Here is a 23,531-nt window from a genome sequence, read left to right on the forward strand (position 1 = left end):
CTGCTATGAACAATTGTGAATAAGTCTTTGGATGGACATATGCTTTTATTTTTCTTGGGTAAAAACCTAGGATTGGGGTGTGCTTAACTTTTTAAGAAACTGTTTTCTAAAATGGTTGTAACATTTTACATTCCCACCAACTGTATGAAAGTTCCAGTTCCTCCAGTCTTACCAAAACTGGATATGGTTGTTCTTTTTAATTTTAGCCCTTCTAATAGGTATGTAGTGGGGTCTCACTGTGATTTTAATTTTAATTCCTCTAGTGACTAATGATACTGAATGTCTTTTCACGAGCTTATTTGCCATCCGTATATCTTCTTTGGTGACACATCTGTTCAAATCTTTTGCCCATTTTTTTGTGGGGAGAGTGTTGTTTGTTTTCTTGTTATTGAGTTTTGAGAGTTCTTTGTATATTTTGGATATAAGTCCTGTACTAGATATATGATTTACAAATATTTTCTCCTAGCCTGTGGCTTCTCTTTTCATTTTCTTAATAGTAACTTTTGAGGAGCAGAAGTTTGTAAAGTTTTGGTGAAGTCGGGTTTATCAATTCTGCTGTGTATGAATTTTGCATTTGGTGTCACTGATTTGCTTTTGGTGCAATTGTGACTTTGCCCTAACCCAAAGTCACAAAGATTTTCTTCTAGAAGTCATAGTTTTTAGTTTTACAGTTAGTTATATGACATAAATGATTATATTTAGGTATATGATTGAGTTAATTTTGTATATAGGCTGAAATATGGAAGGAAATTTCTTTCTTTGCACGTGAATATCCAATTGTTCCATTTGTTGATAAGATTGCATTTTCTCCGTTGAGTTGTCTTTACACCTTTGCATAAAACAAATTGTGATACATGTGTGGGTTGCATTGGGATTTTTAAACGCTCCACTGGTATAAAGACAAGAGCAAAGACTTGGGTCCATGTGCACTTGGTTTAGAATCCTGGTTCTGCTCCTTATCTGTGGCATAGTTGACCTATAAAGTAGAAACAATGATACTATCGTACCTCAGGGTGTTTACCACGATTTACAATGTTCTCTCCCTGTCTCTTCTTTTCTCTTCTGCTCTCCTCCTAGGCAAAGTGCTGGAACTAAGAAAGCTGGTCCTGAGTAATATTTCTCAAACCCTAGGCTCCCCAGATCCAGGGCTCTAAGAATGAAGGAAGATAGGTGTAATGGGTACAGTGGTATCTATGGGCTATTTTCAGCCAGTTAAGACATTTAACACAAATCAGACATTTGCTCCAGACAAGGCTGTGTGGGCAAATTCCAATTCCAAGTCCCTTTGCTTTTGGTGGAAGTAGCAGCACCTCTTGCCACTTGTGTAGAGAAGAAGTTCTGCTCAGCCACTCAGTATGAGAACAATTTTTTATGATTTGATCATTGGAATTTTTTGACAGGCAACATTTTTCAAAACATTGAGCTCATGGAGAAACAATAAAGAAGATCTTACATGGTGAAAATAATGGAAACTACTCAGACAAAGGAAGCAATATGGATCCTGCCCTGTGGTTTTCAACATGTTGAAAGACATGGTCCCAAGGCAAGAAACTCCCAGACCAATGAGGAAGAAATGGGCTTCACCCTTAGAGGATTTCCAGTGAATGCAAATGAAAACGAAAATGACTCAAGCATGGGAGTTGAAAGGAGCAATTTATCTGGAAGATCCAGGACAGACTGGGCAGGTGTGAATCTGAGTGCTTGCTTCCTGTTGTTTACCATGCTGATCCTAAGTTTTAGCACATACCCTCTCAGTTTATTATGAAAACATGCATAATTAATCAGACTTTTAGCTAAACTCAAGATACATCCGTGATTGATCAGGGTGCGTTGCAGTTAACCATCAACCCTGGTTTGCTAATAAAAGGAGAATTTCTGGCTACATCAAATCTTGGAAGAGCAGATAACCCAAAACTATTCCCTATTTGGCTTGTAAAGGTATTCTGGGATGATTCATTTGAATACCCGTTTGACTTTTTTTTTTTAAGTTTCTTATAAAAATATAATAGTCTAGAAATCTTGAAAAATATAGCAGAGTGGAGAGAGAGAGAAATAGGGAGAGAAGGGAAGAGATAGAAAGAAAGAGAGACAAGAACAGAGAGAAATACACTAATATTTTCAAATCCAAAGAGTTACTGTTAACAGTTTTTTTCCAGGCTTTTTATTACTTCAGTTAATTTTTATTATGAAATATTCAAACTCGCCAAAGAAAATATAAACTATACACATACAGTTTCAAGAATAAGAAAACAAACACTTGCTTAGCCACCACTCAGATTAAGAACTAGGACATCCATCCCCAGTATCTTTGAAGTCCCTGTGAGCCCCGCTACGATCATCCCTGGGCTACTTCCCAGAAGTAACCACATTCTGGAATTTTATCATTCTTTCTTTTCTTTAAAGTTTAACCTTTTCTGGACGCCTCCCTAAACAATGTATTGTTTAGTTTCAGATGTTTTTGAACTTATATAAATGGAACCATAATGTGTATATTCTTCAGTCTCTGTTTTTGTTTTTAAGTCAGCATTGTGTAAATTATAAACTTGAAATCAGCATTAGTGAAATTCACCCGTATTCATACGTGTTGCTGAAGCAGATTCATTGTCACTGCTCACTAGTATTCCATCGCATGACTGTACCTGGCTTAACTTATTCATCCTCTGGTCGATGGACGTTTCTAGGTTTTGTTATTATAAACAATGCTGCTGGGAATATTCTTGTACACGTCTATGGGTACCCATGTGCAAGAGTTTCTGTAATTTCCAGGCTTTTATGCACAAGTAGTATTTTTTTTTCAGATGGTTCCAAACACATGGATTATATGAGCACAATTACTTTTGTGATGTGCATTTTTTTAAAACTTCTTCCAAGTTTTCCTAAACCCTTTTTGAACGTAATTTTTAATGGTTACATAATATTTTACCATGTGGCTATGTTAAAAGTTACTTGAAGATTCCTCTATTTTTAAGCATTTATATTGCTAAGTTTTTTTTTCTTGACTGATAAATAACACATCTTTGCTCATTAAGATTTTTTTTTTTTTTAGATTTTGCAAAAGCTAAATTTCTTTTTGCCTTTTAATATCATGGTAAAATATACATAACAAAATTTATAATTTTAACCATTTTTAAGTGTAAAATTCAGTTGTATTAAGCACATTTTCACTGTTGTGCAGCCATCATACTATCCATCTCCAGAACTTTCTCATCCTCCCAAGTTGAAATTCTATACCCATTAAACACTAACTCCCCACCCCACCCCCTCCTCCCAGCGTCTGGTAACCACTATTCTACTTCCTGTCTCTATGAATTTGACTATTCTAGTACCTCATGTAAGTGGAATCACATATTTGCCCTTTTGAGTCTGGCTTATTTTACTTAGCATCACATTTTCTGGTTCATCTATGTTGTTGCAGGTATCAGAATTTTGTTCCTTTTTAAGGCTAAATAAAATGTTTTATGTACTGGACTTTTGGTAGAAAAGTTACTCAAAAGTGCAATTTTTAAGTCAAACAGTACGAATTTTTAAAGGTTTTCGTCGCCTTAACATTGTTTTCCCACAGCCATGTAGGATGCTTTACTTCGCTATATTCTTACTAGTAATGAGTATTAGAAATTAAAATGTGTTTTCATGACCTGCTTAATTTTTGCCTTAATCTAGCCTGCTGTAAAAATTGGTTTGTCTTTTCCTTGAGTGTTCACAGGTGATCTGGTAGCTAGGATATTCAATAAGCATCTGCTGTGGGTAGGTGGCTGGATCAGACATCCTGGGAATCGCTGAGCTGGAAGGCTGTCTTGGGGTGCCATTTTTGCTTTGGATGAAATACAAAATAGGAACTCTTTACATGATTAGTGGGCTGGCTGCTAGTTACATTCCAGAAGGAAGACCCTAAGAGAGCTCCTGGCAGGAGGCGCATGTGGACTGTCTCTAGAGATCGTCATCCTGGCTGTGTGGCATCACGGAGATCAGGATGGGAAAGGGATGTGCCAACTAACGCATGGTTGCCACTGACTGACTGAAGCCCTGAGTTGAGAAGAATTCTGAGGCTATTTGACAAGGAACAAGGGATAGAGGATGCTCATCAGTGGACATTGGGTGCAAGACTTGGGCGCAACAAGCCCAGAGATACCTCTTGGTTGCTATTGTTGATGTAGACCTATCAGCCTTTTGAACGACTACGTTTACTTGTATTTCATCTGATCATCGTGGAATGGAGTACTGTATTTACAAAAAAAGAAAGAAAGAAGAAAGAAGGAAGGAAAAAGAAAGAGAAAGAAAGAAAAAGAAAGAAAGAAAGGAAAAGAGAAAGAAAGAAAGAAAGAAAAAGAAAAAGAAAGAAAGAAAGGAGGGAGGGAGGGAGGAAGGGAGAGATGGAGGGAAGGAAGAAAGGAAGGGAGGGAGGGAGGAAAAAAAGAAAAAGTACTTACAGGCTGAACACAGCATTTTTAACCCTGTCTTCTTCCCAGACAGTATCAAAAGATACTTATTTAATACATATTTTTGGACACCTGTTGGCACTGTGTTGGACTCCCTGGATGATATATAGTCTTTGCCCTCAAGGATTTGATACATAAAATGTTAACAACATTAGTTATAAGCAACATAAGACACAGAAAAATGATACAAAGAAGTAATAGTGTCTAGTGACTGTTCAGACAATCATGCTGGGAGTACAGGGGTGGAGGAGCTCTGGGGTCTGAGTCACCCTGGGGTTCTCCTCAAAAATGTAACGAGTTTCTCGTTTTTGTGTACAAAATAATTCAAGCATCTCTGTATCCTTCCACTTCACCAGAAATAACAGTACGAATGATAACAAGTTAGTGATAGTGGGAGAGGAAGAAGAAAAAGGGAAGGAGTGAAGAAAAGACAGAAAGTTTGGGGTGGGTATATTGATTAAAAAGAGGGAAGAAATGGGTTGAGGGGCAGAGGCGCCAGAGAATAATAAAAGGGGGAAGAGAAGTAACAAAGAAAAAAGAAAAACAGAAGAGCGTTAAGGTAAAGGGGGAGGAGGAAAGGAATTGACAGTGTCGGGAGTAGGAAGAAAAATGGAGGAACAAAAGGAGGGGGGAGAGAGAGGGGAGGTGCGGGGGGAGGGGCAGGGAGGAAGAGGAAGATAGGGAAAGAGACCATAAACCTCATTTCAGAGCAATTTAGAAGGACCTCTAATATTTGTTTCCTACACATTTTAGAAACACATTTTAGAAATGCAAAGAAAATCAGGAAAATTTACTCAATAATTTATCATACAACTGCTGAGCAAATACTTTCAGGTTGTTTAAGAACGGAAGTTAAGTTGTGTTAATAATAATTCTTAAAAATTTGAGAATGTTTATGGGAGAGATGGTTAACCCATAAAAATCAGAAATCACTTTTTGAAGTGTATCTCAGTTTAGTCAACTAGTTTTTTAAAAATAACATATTATTAGGTGGGGGTCTCTTTTCTTTGTAAAACTGGTTTGTTTAACACAGACAGATTGAAGCGTTTTTTTGTGAGTATTTTAGTGATGAAATGTTGGTGAAATTGGGTATGTATTAATTTTTTAAACTTAAATATGAAAAACCGTAGTAGCATTCCCTCTTAAGCTCTGAAATATTTGTCAGCTACTCCCCCCCCCCCCCCAAATCCTAACTGAAACAGAAGTAAAATCAATTAATCTTATCATCAGGAGTAAAATTTTAAACAAGCAAACAAAAATAATTTGCTTTCCAGATAGAAAAATTCTTTTAGTCTTAAAAGGCATAAATGTTACATAGCTAAAATTGAATTAACTGCATGGAGTTTGATGTTGTAATTGATTCTTTTTGAATTAAAATCACTTAAATATTTAGAAGATACATATATTTCAAGTATAAAATTATCTCATTACTATTTCCACCTTAAATAATATTTAGTTATGGATTCCCTTTTTTGTTGCTTTTTACAATTTGTTTTATTTTGAAAAATAACATTTATTTCCTTGTCTTTCCTTGAATTGTACAATTTCCCCCAAGATTAACCAGTGATCTATTTTGCCTTTTGTGCAAAATAGGGACTAAACAAAGTGGTTCATTATCTTTTAACCAAGGGAGTTTGGAGTGGGAAAAAAGCAGAAGGCAGTACTAGCGTAGTGGGAGGAATGTTATTGACCATTTCTTTTACATGTGTCAATAGGGGCTAGTGTGCTGTAGTGTAATTTACTAACACATTGGGTTTGGAAACACCCATTTTTTAAAAAGTTAATAAAATAAATGATTCCCTTCCTTATCTAAAAGTTTCTGCATTGTAAACCTGAGCCAAAACAAAAAGGTGGGGAGTTTTGTCACACACATTGTGTGACCCCTAGAAAAACAAATGATTGTTCTTAAAGTTCTTTTTTTCTCCTTGAGTCTCTTCTATCTCTGAAATAAACACATTTCTTTTTAAGGTTTTAAACATTGAACCCTTTTAAATAAGAATTTGAAGGAGGACAATTTCCTTCTCTGCTTACAATTCTTTTACTTTTTATATAATTAATTATCCTTATTTATTTGACAGGAGAAAATGCTGCATGTACTTTTAAATTGGGACTAATTTACACTTTTTCAAGGTTTACATGCATTTAGAAAAGCCACACTAGACTTCAAGTTGCAAGAAGAAACAAAATATCCCCAGGCAATAAGAATGAAAAAACAAGCAAACAACAGCAACAAAACAAATAAAAACCGAGCAAACAAAAACAAATTCCTCCAAAAACTTTGAAGTCAAAGTAGCCATATGTCAGGGAGTATGGATTTTTCTTTTTCTCTGTTTTATAGAAACCATAATTTTATTTCAAAATTGATTATGATTCATTAGAAAATAAAAAATGGAAAAATTCTATTTTAATGCATTTCTCTCCTGCTTTCCAATTTTTTTTGTCTTCTCTTTTGTAAAACATGCTAAACTTTTAAAATAGAAAGCCATTGATAAATGTTAGATTTAAAATGCAATATATATTCTGGGGATTTATCCAAAGGAGCTAATCAAAAGAGGAAAAAAGTTACATGCCCCCAAAATGTCTATTCAGCACTACTTACAAAAGTAAAAAAATTTGATGTAGCCTATATATCTAAAAATAATGATTAATAAATAATTAACTTACATCTACTGGACTAAATGTTACATGTCTGCTAAAAATGATAGTTATGAAAACTTTGAGGCAGCATGGGAAAATGCTTATGGTATAACAGAAGTGAAAAACTAAGATAAAATACGATGACAAAATATAAAATTATTCTAAATGGATAAATACTGGAAGAAATATTCAAAAATAAAATTAATTTTGTATGACAATAGTGGAATTGTTGATTTTTTAACTTTATATTTCCAATTTTTACAAATGTTTTATTCTCTTAATTTTTTTTCTCTCTGTATGTAATTGTAGGTTCACACTGAAGGAAAATGGATCAAAATCCCATCTTTAAACTGGAATCAAGTTTCAGTGTTCCTGAATTCAGAGAACTGAATCCTGTAACTAGACCAAATATTTCTCCGGGAAAAATGAAGGAGGAGGAAGACGAGACCAAGAAGTATAACATCAACAATAATACATTATTATTATTAAAGAAAACAACAATTTATCCTGCATATATATTTTTAACTCTAACAAACTAAATTTAATTCTGCATTGAAGGTTAATCTTTCCCCAAAAAGCTGTGTGGAAAAAAAACCTGGAAACAAATATAATGTTTATTAGTTGTCTTTAATATTTAAAAAACAAAGAAAAGAGTGATGATAAATCATGGCATCCCAACTCGGCCCATGCCTGTCCCTCACCTAGGAATGTGAGTCTTGACAAGAAATAACCCTTCTCTCAGGTTAATTTTAGTGCTGAGCTCACTCAGAGGGGAGAGATGAAGCACCAATCAACATCATTCAGTGCCCCCAACCCCAGCCTAAAATAGCCAGGTCACTGAGGCAAGACTGATTTGGGGGCTAAAAAGGTCTGCCTCTCACCCCAGCTGTCTCCAATCTCTTGTGTTCTTGCAGCCTCTGACTATACACAGAAGCCCTTGGTAGTGTGTGTGTGTTGGGGGGGGGGGGGGGGATTAGAATTCAGTGAAACAGCTGATTTTTAAAAAGAACAAATCAGTTACAATTTAGCAATAGTTGGTAAAACTTTAATTTAATAAATTCATATTTTTTCCTTTACTGTCATTTAAAAGCATTTAAACTAATTCCAGTTAACATCTAGACTTCTATTTTTTAAATGGAAAAAATCAACCTAAAAGTGAACTGAATTCAATTATTTTAAATTTTTTTGTTTCTCTTTGAATCTAGGATAAGAGGTGGGCTGCATTTCACAGGCATTGAGAGGTCTGGGTTGAGATTTTTGTGGGGTGTAACTTGCTTTTGTTTTAGGAATAAAGAGAGAGAGTAGTGGCTATGTCCCCCAGGGAGAAAACTTGAGAGGTGCTTCTATTAATTTCTAAAGATTTAAATCAAATGAAGGAAACAGCACTTAAAGTTTCTGGGAACTGAAATGTCCGCCCTAGTACCTTCTTCTTTGTCCCCCAATCTAACAGAAAAGATTTAAGGAGATTGGGGCTCCTCTTTAGGAAAAGGCCAAGGAACACAGCAGCCTTTCTGAGACCATCTTTTAGCCCTTTCAAAAGTCCACACACATCACCGAGAAAAGTCCGCGGGAAACAGACCCACACATTCTGGCCAAGATAATTTTTTTTTCTGGACTCGTAATTTTCCTATGAATTTTCTTTGCTCTGCAGTTTGTATTAGCTTGTTTTTCATTAAAAAAATGTTTATTGAATGCCTATTATGTGGTGGGCACCGTTTCCAGCTCGTTGGTTTGTTTTAAAATTGTTTATGGTGAAGAACTGACTAAATATTGAGTGAGAAACAGGGGGGAGGGTGGGAGGAGGTACCGAGGGTGGGATACAGATGTCAGCCACCCCAAAATTCTTTTTCTACTCAGCAACTAATGGCTTACACTATTTTAATTTCTGTCGCCCTATGGAAAGAAAAAAAAAATCACAAAAACAAAAATCCGACAAACACGTGGCTGTCCAGAACAAAACGCGGATTTGGAGGGTGGGTTTTGAAGGTGGTGGAGACGGAGAAACCGAGCTGGAAGGCTTCCCCCGCCCCCACGCCCAAGCCCCATTTCTTTTCAGCGCGCGGGGACAAGCGGGAGGGGGACAAAGGTGCAGCGTTCTGTCTTTTAACTCCCGACTTTGTGAACGGCATGAAATCGTCTGGCAGAAGAGCGGTGCGCCCAAGTCGGACTCAGCTCACTGACTCTGCACACAAAATCACAAGGAAAAAACCCAAGGCTTTCATATCGGTGCAGCCAACACGTGTTGCGGAGTCGGCCCGGGCTGCAGGCGACTGAGACAATGGGGTCGGGGGCCGGGAAAGGGAGAGTGACCCCCTTCCTCACCTGCCCTCGCAGCACGCGTGCCCCCGACAGGATTTCTCCCTCCTGCAGAACCCGGAGCAAACCCCGAGCTTCCGCCCAGTTCACGGAGACTCTGGCTTTACTGGAGGTCCACCTCCCTCTTTCCCCGGTTCCCTGGCCAAGGGGGCTCCGGGGTCCCCGGGCCGCGCTCTCCGCCACCCCCTGGTGCCGTCCCAGCCCCCGCCGCTGGAAACTCGTTGGCCGCGCTCGCCCCTCGGGCCGGGATCCCGGTTGCGCGTGGACCGCGCGTCCAGCTCTCCGCCGTGTATCCGGGACGCCGAAACGCGCCGCCAACTGCCCCCTCCCCCACCGCCGAGACGGGGCGCGACCGCCCACGTGTCGCCCCTTGCCCAGTCGGGTCCGTCCCTCGGGCTCCCGGGGCCGGAGGATCCGGAACGAGTTGGTCAAAGGCGAGGGAAGGGACCAGGGCGGATCCGCTTCCCCCTCCCCAGGCACGGGCAGGGGAGGGGCCGCCGCCCCCTCCTCCGAGCTCCCGCCCCTCGCTCAGCCGAGCGCCGAGCGGAAATTACCCCCTCCCTCCGCGGGCCTGACCTGGGGACGTGGGCGGGGCTTCGCGCTCGGCCCCCTGCCCGCGGCCCCTCTCCCGCCTTCCCGCCCGGATCCGAAGCCTGCACCCCAAACAAAGTTCCGGGACCCGAACCCCGCGCTGGGAAAGCGGCTGTCGCCGCGCGGGGTGGAGCGGGCGCAGGGGACTCCACCTGTCTGTCCCCGCGCCAGGGAGGGAGAAGGGACCGTTCGGCTCACCCGGTCACTCCCTCCCTGAGACCTCCCCCTTCGGTCCGCCCGGGTCTGCTCACGCTACCACTCCTCTTCCTCCCCTCCAGCATCCCCCCCCCTGGGGTCATCTTGGGCCGGAGCCGCGCGTTCCCCCAGGACCCCGAGACCTTGTTGTTCAACAGCCGAAACCCGGGTGGGAGCCACCCTTTCTCCCGTGGGAATCCCGAAACATGATTTCCTGTGGATTCCTCGCTCCCAGCCGCGACCCCCCGTGTTCCCAGCTTCCCGGTCCCGCGCTCGCAGGGCCCCTCGGTCTTGGATTCCCGGAGGCGAGGGAGTCTCCTAGGGCTGGGGCCGGGAAGGCCCAGACCCCCTACTTGAAAATGTAGGGGAAGAGCGCCTTTCTTTTTAAATCACCGGCTCGCGCGACCCCCTCCTGAAGACCCTAGAGTCCTCGGCTTCTCTTTGTCTCTCTCGGCCGTCCCCCGCCTGTCAGTCGCTAGCAGTTAACCGAGGTAGGGTGGGCAAACTCCCCCATCCCCCGAACACACGAATAAAAAATCACCGTACATTTTACCCATAAAGAGGTGGGAGATTCTGGGCGCGACCACCCTCCCCCAGCTAGGGCCGGGGTAGGGGGATGGGTGGGGGCGGGGCGCCTCCCTTGGGGCCAGATTCTTGCAAAAGGGGAGGGGGCGAGTAGAGCTTCGGGAGCGCAGACTCCCCCACCCCGCCCAGTTTACCCGGGGGCGAGTTGAGCGCCCCCCCCAAGGCGGGAGATTGGTGGGCTGGGCCGGGCTGGAGGGTCGATGGGCCCGGAGGCGTCGGGGGTCTTCCCCTGCAGGGTGGGTGGGGGCTTTCACCACGTGGCTTCGCCTTTTTTTTTTTTTTTCCGCTCCATTTTTTTTCAAGTCGATTTTATTTAGAGGCGGCGCCAGGGCGGCCGCGGAGAAACGTGACACACCAGCCCGCTCGGAGGGGTTTCGGACCGAAGGGAAGGAGCAGCGCCGCGTCGTCCGCCTCCCAGCGCGCCGCGGGCACTTCTCCCGGGCCTCCCCGAACTCTGCCGCGACCTCTGCGCGCCCTCGGGCCGCCCTCCCCGCCGGGCTCCGGACAACTTCAGGGGTGGGGTGCAAAGAAAGTTTGCGGCTGCCGCCTCCGGCCTCCCGCCTCTCGGCCTAGGAGGCTCGCCGCCCGCGCCCGCTCGCTCGGCCTCGCCAGGGACCGCGTCCCGCCCCGAGCCCGCCACCATGAACAAGCTTTACATCGGCAACCTCAACGAGAGCGTGACCCCCGCGGACTTGGAGAAAGTGTTTGCGGAGCACAAGATCTCCTACAGCGGCCAGTTCTTGGTCAAATCCGGCTATGCCTTCGTGGACTGCCCCGACGAGCACTGGGCCATGAAGGCCATCGAAACTTTCTCGGGTAAGAGCGCACTCACGGCCCCGAGAAAACCACAACGAAATCCCTGAACAACGGAGACCTGCGCCGCCTCTGTCCTCGCCCGCCAACTCCTCTCTCCCCGCGGCCTGCGGGCTCGGCCTCGGTACCCACCCTGCACCCAGCTCCTTCGACGCCCCCTCCGGCCCCCACTCCCCTCGCGCGCGCAAATATTCGGCATCTCCTCACCCCTTCCTCCCAACCCGAGACCAGAAGCTGGAGCCTTTAGTAAGGTGATCCCCTGACCCCCCACCGACGGGGCGGGAGCCCCCGTGGGCAGTAGTGGGGGGTCGCCACCAAGGCGACCCGGTCAGGGCGTTATTTCCACGTGAGCCCCTCCCTAGCGGCGGCTGGAGGCCCCCGCCCCCAGCGCGAACACCCCCAGCTCCCCTGCCTCCTCCTTAGGCCTTTCCAGGCGGGGCAGGGGTCCCCGCTCCGTTTCCGATCTCCTGGGTTTCCTTAGGGACCGTAGCCTTCGGACAGGACCCGAGAGGAAGGGGGTCCCGCCTCCCGCCCAGGGCCTGGGGCTCGAGCCATTCTGATTTGAAAGTGGGGCGTGAGCGGGGTGGCGCGGCGGCGGCGGCGCCGGGTCGCCATGCTGCTTCCCTAGCCGCCGAGGCTGGGCCGAGAGGCGCGCGCCGCCGCCACCGCGGCCGCCGGGACCCTCCCAGCGGGGCCCCGCTCCGCTCCCCCAGGGCCTCTCCTCCCGACCAGTCCCGACAGGTGACCGCCCAGCCGCCCGAAGCCCTTCTCCCTGGCTCGACCGAAAAATAAAGTTTCATCCCGCACCCCCCTCCCCCCCGCCCTGCAACACACTTCGGGAGAAACGGAGAGCCTTTCTCTCTCGGCCCCTTCTCCCCACATCTGGGAGCCGGAGAGGCGGCCGCGCACTTCTCCCAGATCAGGCTCCCAGAACGACCCGCTGCTCAACCGGCCTCGATGAGATAATAGAACGAAACAAAAATAACGAAAACACAATGAATTTATAGATTCCACCATTCCCAGAGCGACCTTTTCTCATCCGGCTGCGGAACTCACTGCCTGATTCCTAGCAAGATCTCGGATCCGAGTAACTCCTGAATTACCCCAATGGCTTTCTCTGTCCTTTTCCCGCCCCCCCACCCCATTCAAGTTCTCATATTGTCTCCCTCTCTCCTTGTTTTAATCTTCAGGGAAAGTGGAACTGCAAGGAAAACGCTTAGAGATTGAACACTCGGTCCCCAAAAAACAAAGGTAGGAAAGAGCCTTTCTCCGGGCGGGGATGGGAGCGGGGTCAGTCTGGGGCTCTGAGAAGCTGTGTTCTGGGGTCCAAAGTGTCTCCAGTGGAAGAAACCCATTACTGGCCTTCCCACCCCCAACTCCGGATGTTGGGGGCAGGGAGGGAAGACTGGCTAAGATCTTGTAATGAGTGGTTTACAGCTTGTAAAAAAAAATAAATAAATAAGCCGGGGCTGGGGTGGGCTCAGAGATGTTACTTGGAGAAGTGAAAGGGAAAAAATAGGGGAGAAACCTTGTGGAGTTTGTTCAAGGGGTGTGGGGCCATTTTTGTGGGGAAGCTAAAAAGATTTCAAGAGTTCAGACTCATGGACATTTCTGCAACTTCCTAGCAGGCCTCGTTTTCTCTGTTTTTTTCCCCACCCTTCACTCACCATAATTCTTCAGTGGATTGGTGGGGGTCTCCTTCCACTCCCTAGGGGACGTGGAATGAGTTCCGTTTCCCAAAAGAATTATCTTATACTTGCGCTTCATTTATATTTCTGCAACAGGCATGGACATTATTTTGTTCACAGAGCCCTACTCCTGGTCCCTCACATGCACGTCCTCCCCTCCCAACTGGATTTTGCAAAGAATATGCTTTGGCCGTACTATCCTTTGCGAGCCCCCCCCACCCCCACTCCTTCAGTCCATTGTTACAAGGGGACCATCTGGGGTGAGAGCTTTGTGTTCAGGCTGTGAGCTAGGGCTCTTTGGAGGGTCTAGAACTCCCTGGATGAATGGTGTGCGTGTGTATATGTGTGAGAGAGAGTGAGTGTTCCAATACCTTTCTAGCCTCACTTCAGCAAAGTGGGGTACCTCTATCATGTTATCCCCAAATCCGATTCACGGTGGATTTCAAATCTTTCATTGAACTCTGGCTGGGAAGTATAAGGGCAGAGTCTTTCTGCTTTCTCAAATCTGACTTTAAACATGTTGACAGTGCAGAGTTTTCTCTCTGTTGCAAACCCCAGTGAATCTTTGATCCTCTCGCTCCCTCCTCTCATTTCAACTGGAAACTTGCTGCATTTCAGAATAGTCTCCGGTCTTCAGGGTGGGAAGGTGGAGATGGGTGGCTGTGCTTTTTTGGAGGCTGCTAAGAAGATCTAGAAAGTTTAATGTGAGATAATCTGTTCAGTGGTTTAGCTTGAGAGATTTAAGTAACTTGGAACTATTGTATCTATAGATGATCAATATGGCTTGTAACTATGTTTACAGAGCTTGTGACTTAAGCTCAAGTGCTTGAAATACTCTGTTATTGGAAAGGCAATTAGAGTTAGGAGGAAAGAGGCAATAAAATCGGAAGGAAGAAAAAAACGTCTTATTTATTATTTTGAAACATTTCCTGGAGATGGGAATAAGAGAAAAACATACACTGACACTAGTAGAGTTATTGAGAAGATTGTGGGTGTTTGAACTGAAATATCCACAAAATATTCACATTTTGAAATATTAAAAAAGCTGAGTTTTTGAAACATGTTGATGAGAAATATCCAGAACAACTGGGATTCTGAAATATGTGGAAATTTTTCTTTTGCTCTTTAGGATGGTTTAAATTTTAAAGGGAATGCAGTGAAAAGAAGGAGAAATAGCAAAATGTGATGAAATGGAACCTCAAACATTTATATTTTAATTTTTATGGTGCTCTGTATTTATGGATCTTTTTCCCTAAGCCATCTGCTTGATTTCAAGCCATTTTTAGGTTCCCTGTTCCCTCCAAAATGTCTTACTGAGGGCTCTTTTGAGTTGGGAGGGGGGTGGGTTTTGTGAGAAGAGTGGGTACAAAATCTTCCTTTCCACACCCATATTATCCTAAATTCGATCTTTTGTGTGTTCTCCCCCTTCCTGAAATAATTTTTGAGCACAAACATTGAGTCAGTTGTGTTTTATTTTTTGGGGGTAGTGGTGAGAAGGCACTTCATTTTTCTAGAATGAATCAATTTTTTAAATTTTGGGATTTAAAAAAAGAAAGTTTGTTTTCATGAAGTCAGTTTGCTCTATCATTTTGTGTTCTTTGAGGAAGCATGTTGTGGTATGTGTTTTTAGTCTGTCTGAAAAGTATTCATTTGGTGTGTATACTGGCTTTTTCAATCTCATGTATAGAACAGGAACTAGTTAATTAACTATGACTAATATCTCGAGCAAAGTGAACAACTGTACATATATATTTTGTGTATATATGCTCTTGTGTTTTCACTGTTTAAAATAGAGAACTCTTCTTGATGCACTCAGTTCCAAATGAATAATGACTGTAAACATTTCTGAGAGATTCATAAAAACCTAAATGTTCCTGTTTTTTTTTTTTGCTTTTTGTTGTTTTAAAGGGTGGAATCAAACAAAATACTACAGGAGTTACCCTGAGCACCCCTGATTTTGAAGTATTAATATGTTTTGTTCTAACTTTGTATCTGTTTGATAAATGTAATTTGTACCCTTTTAAGAACCCAAGAAACTGAACACCATACATCTAAACTGAAATGGTAATTTGAGTTTTTAAAATGGGTGACATTAAATTTCCCTGAGGTCTTCCTAAACTCCCTCTTAGTCAGTGTTGGAATTTTGATCAACAATTTTGTCTTTTTGTTGAGAATTGGCATATAGTAACTGTCAAATATTAGGACAAAGGAGAAAAACCAAAAGTATTTTTAAGACAGTTGTGGAAAGGGTTTGCATGTGTATTTTATTTTGAGAGACTTAAGAGTAGTTAAGATAAAGGGCTACCCTCTTAGTGAGACTTGTTTATTTGGGGAAATGACTTGCTTTTAAGGGAATTAAACTTTTGTTTCATTTGCCAGTATGTGTGCCTTTTTCTAGAGGAATGTGACCTAAAGATAGCATACCTACTGTCAACTGGTGTCATCAAAATAAAAGGTGTTGCTGTTAAGAAAAAAATGGAAGAGATGTGTACAGATTTTTCTCAGTGCAACGAGTTCACATTAAAGACTCTGATTTCCTTAGGCAGGTTAATGGTGGTTCTTTTCTCTAAGCTGACTTAAAATGAGGTGGGCCAGCCCTTTCCCTTAAATTTCCAACTATTAAAAAAAAAAAACTGGTCTCAGCCATATGTGTGAGAACTCAGAAGAGAAAGTGTTCCAACTTCATTCTGATTTTACAGCTTAATTTTCTAAAGTTAGCAGCTTTAAAAATCTCTGTGAAGGGATGTCTTGTAAATGGCAAAAGTATTATTTTTAATTTTAAGTGATATGCAGAGGCTCTGAAGAAATAATTGGATCACTGAATGTTTTCAAAACAAGCAAGAAAATTTTGCCCTGGGAAATGAATTTGCCTTTAATGAAAATTGTTCTGAGGGGCTGAAAATGAATTATAAGGGGGGTTAAGAAACAAGGGAATGTCTTTTTAAAAAAAAAAACAAAGGAGTAAAAAGTGCTCGAGTGGGAGGATTTTCAGGCACTTTTGTTTTAGTGGTTGTAGTTAAAAGATACATCTGATCCCCATATTCAACAAATAAGTTTAAACTAGAAACAGTTTACGACACTTTTAGTAAAAAGGTTTTCTTACTAATATTAGGTTAGCTCTTTCGGTGTTAAATAAGTTTAAAAAATGGTTGATTCTTAAATTTTTCTGCACTGTTTGGAGGAAAGGTGGAAACCAATTCACTCTCCCCATTTTAATTTCCGCCTAGAAAGTAAACTTGACAAATTTAAATTTTCTTCACTGCTAGAGAAATCCTGAACTTGTTCCCATTTAGTGCTCAGTGTTTCAAGATGACTTCCCTAAGGACGCTGGTATTTGAACATGCTTTGGAAGAGTTGTAGGTTTCCAGAACCCTGTATTTTCTGACCCAAAGTGGAAAGATGAAATTTTACTCCATGAATTTCCTAGATGGAGAACTTTGGAGTAAAGAAGGGGAAGAATTATAATTCCCATCACAAATTTATTCAAAAATAGAGTTAGCTGTTCCAAATGTAAAGCTTTAATGGTGCAGTGTTTGGTGGAAAAAGAGCAAAACATTCTTTCTTATAATTATGTTTTAGAGATGAAATACATGACATTAACCATTGGAAGAATCTTGATTCAAAGGTTCTGGGCTTCTAATCTTTTTAAATTACCTTAATATATGCCATTTGAATCTGTTTTATGTGTTTGGGTACTTTAAGGCTTGTTTTCTGAGTTTGTTTATTCTACACTTTAATGTGTAACAGCCACTTGACAAAGATACCATTCAGATAGGCTAGTGGATATACGATTTTAAAACATTTTTTAAAAATTTAGATCTGGTTTAGTTAGTGGAAAGAGGAAACGGAGACCAGCAAGTGCTATTTGTTGAAGTTTGGGGATTTTTGTGTTGAAGAGATACATACTGGTTGTACCTGTGTTGATTTGGGGGTGGGGGGGGGAGATTGGTGGTGACAGTGTCATTAGAATAAATGTATGAACCGAAGGCGTTTGAAGAACAGACATTTTGCGAGCTGTTAGATTTTAAATTCAGTCTTGTTTGCTCCCCATCCTCTTAAAAGATTCTTAAAATGTGGCTAATGCCTTCCAGAAAGTGCAGCTTAGATTTTGGGATGGGAGTGTTAGGGAGAGAAAAGGGGAGGAAAAAAACAGCAGGGGAGACTGGAGAAATCAGACGAGTTCGTCCTGGGTTGGAAATTCCAGACGGGGGAAAAAAAAGAGAGAGAGAGATGGGGGTTGGGGTGGGTTTCCCGCTTCCCTTTTAAAGAGGAGCGGCTGGAGGCGCCCGGCGACCCGCGGCAGAGGGGGTCGCAGACACCGGGCTTAGAAGATGGGTGGTAGATTCGGGGACGGCAAGGCTATTTTTGCTTTCGGCGTTGCCTGCCTTCCCTTCCTCTTTTCAAAAAGCAGAGAAAGTCGCGGCGCGCTGGAGGCGCTTCCTGGAGAGCCCGCGCCCGCGGCCCTGGCCTGGCCCTTCCCAGCCCGCCCGCCGAGCCGCCCGGCCTCGCAGTCTCTGCCCGCGCAGCGCCGGGCCCCCGCCTCCCCCCGCCGAGCAAGCCCCTGCCAGGAACATCCGCAGGCCTGGGTCTCCCAGGAGCTTCCTTCCCCAGGGTCCCCGAGACCTCGGGCTGCGGGGCGCCAGCCCACAGCCTCCGCCTTAGTCCTTGGAGCCCCCAGATCCCAAAGCTCGCCCACGTGGAGAGTTTCCCCCGGCTGTGGGGCGCAGACCTTTACAGCGCCTGGGCTGTCTGAAGACCCTTCCGTCCTGAGGCAAAAGCAGAAGGCCCCTGGGTGAATGTGAAGTGAAGAGGCAGGGGAGAGGGGAAGAGAGTGGGTGAGGGGAAAAGAAGAGGATGAGAGAGGTGGAGAGAAAATGGAGGTGCACGTAGCTGTGGCCCTTTCCCAGTGTCCGAGGTCCCTTGGCCATCGGGCATAGAACCTGGAAGAGTTAACAGTGTCAAGTAGTCTGTAATCTTTAGAAAACGGACTATCTGTCTCCACGTCCCAAAGGCTGACTGGAACAATAACGAAGGGAGTAATAGTAACCAGGGGCTCTATGATGGATTTTATTCATGTTGTAAAAGAGAGACGACAGGTCCTCTAGTTGGCCACTGGCTAGGCTTTGAAGACCTTTCTCGGGGTCTCAGCCAGTGTCTGACTCCAGCTTAATAGAAAGTTTACCCCCCAGTTCCACCTGTGCTGAACACATTTCCTCTCCTTGCCTGCACCTTTTTACATGCCTGTCGAAACAAAACAAGAAAAGGTCTCTCCTCAAAAAACACGCACTCAAGAAAGTGCATGTTCATTTGGTTCTTGATAAAAGTTTGATTTGGCTAGAAGATGAGCCTGCAGGAGAGCACCTGTGATAACACAAGCATGGCAAGGAAGCGCTGCCAGCAGAGAGATGTCCAGTCCCCCGAGTCCACTGACCGCATTCTAGTAGGAGAACTGGGGCATACCCTCAGACTTTGTTCAAAGGCGGCCGTGTAGTTTTTGTGCGTGGAAGGGGTCGTCCTGGTTTTGAAAAAGCAGAGCCAGCTTTGGAAGGCCTGCTTCTTAACCTACCTTTGCAGCGCAGTAGGTTTGCAATAAATAGCCAGGGATGAACGAACAAAAGGCTTGAACAAGCTTTCCCCCTAAACACCAACTGCTGAAACAAAATGTGTGTTGATTATGGGTTCATCACAGGAGAAAAGGAGGTCTGGACCTCATCATTTTAATAGAGTTGGAGAAAACCTGATTGGCAAACACTGAAATGTAACTCTATACAGAACAAACACCACCAGACATTGCTGTCCTATTGCAGAAGTCCAGGCTTCCAGGATTTGAAGTTCTGGTTGTGTGGCATGGCTCACCATCAGTAAACCGCTTTTGAATGGAATACACAGCAACCAGCTGGATGAGTACAAGAATTTATGACCGGGTTGTCCAGATAACTTTGAAGACCCCTCAGGACAAGTCTGATTATTAGACAAGGGCCATTTGGGTGGCTAAAAGCATATAAGGGGCCTGTCAGGACGGGTGGGAATTTTGCTCAGAGTTTAGGGGGAGGGTTGTGGAGAAAAAAAATCTCTCTTAGAGAGGAGGCAGAGAAATGGAGGAGCTCTCATTTTTTCTTTCCCTTGCCGCCATGTCTGTTTCATATATTCTGGTCAATCCTTTCACCATTTCCTTAGGAAAAGGGGGTTAAGGAAAACTTCAGTTTTTCTTCATTTTGGGTTTCAGTTAAAAAATTAGTCGTTCCTCCAGATGTTTTGGCCACTTGAAATGGAAAATGTTAAGTCTGAGTGAAATTTGATTGGATAGTTTAGTTTTGTTGATTGGATGTACTTATCTTTAAGAGGAGAAATCAGAGAATTCAGAAATTAAAAAAATAGTTTTGTTTAAAGGTTGTTTGTGGGGTCGGAGTTCTCTGGTGACGAGAGCAGGGCGGACAGGAATCATTCAGAATTCTTGGGGTTCAAGGAGAGAGGGAGCTGTTGGGCCAGTCTCCTGACCTGCCCTAGGTCCCTCACTCAGTCCTCCACGGGAGTGCGGCGGGAAGGTCTCCCCAGGAGAGTCCAGTGTCTCAAAGCAAGAGCTTTGGAGTGGGCATTGATTGCGAAACTGGGAAAGTTATGGTAAACTCCTGAAGCCTCCATTACTGTAACTGTAAACTGGTGCTATCACACATTAGCGATGACGATGATGATGATGATGATGATGATATTGTTTTAGATATGGAACTCTGCCTCCTGTCTGGTCTCCGTGTGTGGCAGCTTGGGGCATATATCTAAGGCAGTAGGTTAGGATGTTTACACACGCATAGGGAATTTGGCATGTATTTGGTACAGAGCAGTGATGGGCAGGCATAGTGAAAGGCATATGTGTAGTAGAGTGCTTGATAACCTGTATGCTGAAAGGAAAAGTCACGTTTTGGGAGAGGGAGATGGAGCCCACCAGGGCAAAGCCCCAGAGCTGTAGATTATGGACCTCATCACTATGTCCCTTACCCATCTTCAGACAGAAGGCTTGAAGAGACGGGGCAAGGATAGTGGAGAATGCTACTGATGGTGCCTTATGGGAATGGGCCATATATTCTATTGTTGGTGATACTCTGAAGCCAGGCCAGGTTCCTAGCCGAAATATTACACATTGGGGCTATTGTCACAGGTGCATGTAGGGTAGGGATATTGGTGAGGGGAATCATCTTGATTCTGCAGATGAGGTAGCTAATGTAAGAATTCAGGATGAAGGGGACTGTGTGAGTCCTTTGGAGGGTCTGAGGAAGGAAGAAATGAGAGCATCTTCCTGTACCTGGTGGGAGATGGGCATGTTGGTCCTAGTATTCTGTGCTTGGTAAGCTAACAAAGTAGGCATTCAGGAGTTGGGGATCCCTAGATGCCCAGGAAGTGACTACTTACATTGTTCTTCCTGTGCCCTTGTAGGGGACAAAGCCACAGTGGCCTCAGATTGTTTCCCTGGCCCCTTGATCTGGAAACAGTCCCCAGAGATGTGTTCAGAACCCATCTTCATGTTGACTTCCTCTCTTGAGCCCACCCAGCATGAGTGGGTGCACACACACATAACACAGATCACAGCCCCTTTCGCAGGCTCAGTCCAGGCAATGACGATTGAACCTTCTTCTATGGATCGAGGAGGGGAAGGGCTTCCAATCCGGATGTGGTTTTTGGCCATTTAACAGGCTTGTGACTTTAATCAGTTACTATAAAGGGTTTTACAATTAGTTTATGCAGAATGATGTGTATTGCCTCTTTTCTGGAGTGGCATTTGGGATTGCTTGGGGCGTGTCAACTTTCATGAGGTGCTCCAGGGAGGAGAGAATCAGGGGAGACAGGAACTAAAGTGGGGGCAGTTGGCTGGAGTAGACTTGTTGAGGATGTCTATTCAGAGTTAGAAATATTTATTCTACTTCCTCCTCCAGGTCTCTGAGTTGCTTGGGTGGAGAAGTCCAACTGTAATAGAGAGCAGTTGCTTTGGCAGGGTTTGGAGACAGAACCCTAAATTAAAGGGCAAAAATGATCCTTCACAGACGTGGCTGTTGGTGGCTGTAGCCAGTCTGTTCTGAGCGAGGACTCGATGTAACAGGATGTTGGCTGGGGAGACAGCAGGGTTCAGAAGAATATTTTCTTCACTCCTCTTGTAGTTGTAGTGTCCACTCCAGCAACTTTTTATTTAATGTAGAAGAAGGGGAAATCTAGCTGACTGAAGTTCTTTTATCTAGAGGGTTTTCCTCCCTGTGTTTATTACCATTTGATTCAAAGCTGCTGCTGCTGCTGAGTTTTTAAAATAGGATAGTGATACCTGTCCAGGATAAGCTGGGGGAAGGAGGGAGGGGAATAAAAGGATCTTTGCAAACGTCAAGAATCTCGGTGAGATAATCTTTCTTTCACTTTTCTACCCTTGCCCCTCGCTGACCATCTAGAATGACTAGTTTCCTTTAAACTTCTAACTAGAAGAGGAATGATGCCTGTTGAGACCCAGGCTCCTTTGGTCTCCTCGTCAAAACATCCCGTGGTCAGCAACTTTAGCCTGGGGGTGTGGGGGGGGTCTTTGCCACTCAGTCATTAGCCATTTTTTTGGGAGAGGGGGTGACTTTTAAAATACGTGTTTATATCAAAATTCCACGTAAGAAAATATTGAACAAAATATGGATGTCTGTGATAGCTTGTGTATTGCTGCAGAGGTGGTACCTTTGATCATGCTTTGGCTCATTTTTGCATGCATGCGTTCATCTGCTTATTTTCATCTCTTCAGAATCTACTATTGCATGACATGCCCTCTGCCAGGTACTGGAAATACAGTGAGGAAGGAATGAAAGACCTTGGTCTTAGAGTGGAGATGGAAGGAAATATACTTTATCAGATCATTTTTTCCCCAGGAGCTTTAGATTTTTCACTTTATCTTTGGTATTTAAAAAAGATTATTTTTAATGTAGTAAAAATGTATATAAAACTTACCATAGTAACCATTTTTAAGTGTACAGTTCAGTTGTATTAAGAACATTCACATTTTTGTGCAGTCACACCTCCATTCATCTCTAGAACTCTTTAACTTGCAAGAGTGAAACTCGGTTCCCATTAAACAAACAATAACTCCCCATTTCCCGCTCTCCCCCGGCCACATTTAAACCATTGCCAGTTTTGCTTTGTCCTATACGGTGGTCACCTCTTCATCCTATATAAAATGGGTGTCTTTGCCTGACTCTTCTCCTGTATTAAATACTAATTATTGTTTTTTTATTTAGCACGATTGCATCTCTTTCAGGGTGGGGAAGGGAGGCACAGGGGTTAAGAGAGAAAGAGCTGCACAAAAGAGGTACAAGATAAAATTCCTGCCCTCCAGCATTTTCACTTTAGATCCAGGAAAAGCTGTGGGACAGCAGAGGCCAAGACACTATGTCCTAACATGAGAGGCACACAACCTCAGGAACTAAAAGAGAGGAGCTTTGAGCTAAGCTGTTTTGGAGGATAGGCAGAAAAAAGGGAGCTTGGATTAAGGAGAGCATTGCGAACAGACAGGGCAATATTTGTGGGAACACAATTCATCTAGAGGAGAGGGGGCCATTCCAGTGGGGAGAGGCCCTCAGATAGGTAGGGCAGGTGTCCCTGTTTGTCTCCCCTTTTGAGCATCTTCCTTGCTCCTGAGCACTGTGTGAGGTGATGAGGGGCAAAATATGAGTGCCTTCTGCAGTTACAGGGAGCATTTATTGAGTGTCTACTCAGAGCGAAGCACTTACTTCACTCAATCCTCCTAAGAACCCTGCAGGTTTACTTTCCTTCTGCACAAGAAGAAAGGGAAGCTGGGAGTGGTCACAGTAACTTAGCTGAGGTCATGCCTTGAAGAAGTAGTAGTGTCGGGATTCAAACCCAGGCCTCTCTACCTCCAAGGCTGAGCCCTCTTAACTAGCGGCAACAGGTGATCCTCTGATACTCAGAGGAGCTGAGTCTTATCTTGAGCTTTTTTAGGGGAGGAGAGCATAAGCTCAGCAAATAAAAATGCTGCCCAACATTAACTTCGCCCTGCTCTGAACCGCCTCCTTCCCCACGTATTTCATACCTGCTTTGCCTAATATTTTCCTCCCACTGTTGGGATTTTCATGCAGTCTTGAGTGGTTGAAGAAAGCAAAACTCTTCCTTTCTCTGGGCAGCTAAGATGAGAGGTGGGAATTCTGCTCTTGGGACGAAATAGCCCACGGAGAGCCAGCTGGATGGAGTGGAGAAGGACTTGGGGTGGGGTTAGAATTCAGGGATCAGTCCCAGCCTGTCC

At 44.0% G+C, this 23,531-nt stretch overlaps 1 protein-coding gene across 1 annotated transcript in view; it reads left to right on the forward strand.

Moving 5' to 3' along the window:
- The first annotated feature begins 11,301 nt into the window (after window positions 1-11,301).
- The window catches only part of IGF2BP1 (insulin like growth factor 2 mRNA binding protein 1), a 38,922-nt gene continuing 26,692 nt past the window's right edge, over window positions 11,302-23,531 (forward strand). Inside the window, exons 1-2 of the mRNA XM_014740998.3 lie at window positions 11,302-11,576; window positions 12,764-12,824. Coding sequence (XP_014596484.1) covers window positions 11,402-11,576; window positions 12,764-12,824 — 236 coding nt within the window. The 5' untranslated portion in view covers window positions 11,302-11,401. The remainder of the gene's footprint in view (window positions 11,577-12,763; window positions 12,825-23,531) is intronic.

Source organism: Equus caballus, chromosome 11, assembly GCF_041296265.1.
Source record: "Equus caballus isolate H_3958 breed thoroughbred chromosome 11, TB-T2T, whole genome shotgun sequence".
Lineage (NCBI taxonomy): Eukaryota > Metazoa > Chordata > Mammalia > Perissodactyla > Equidae > Equus > Equus caballus.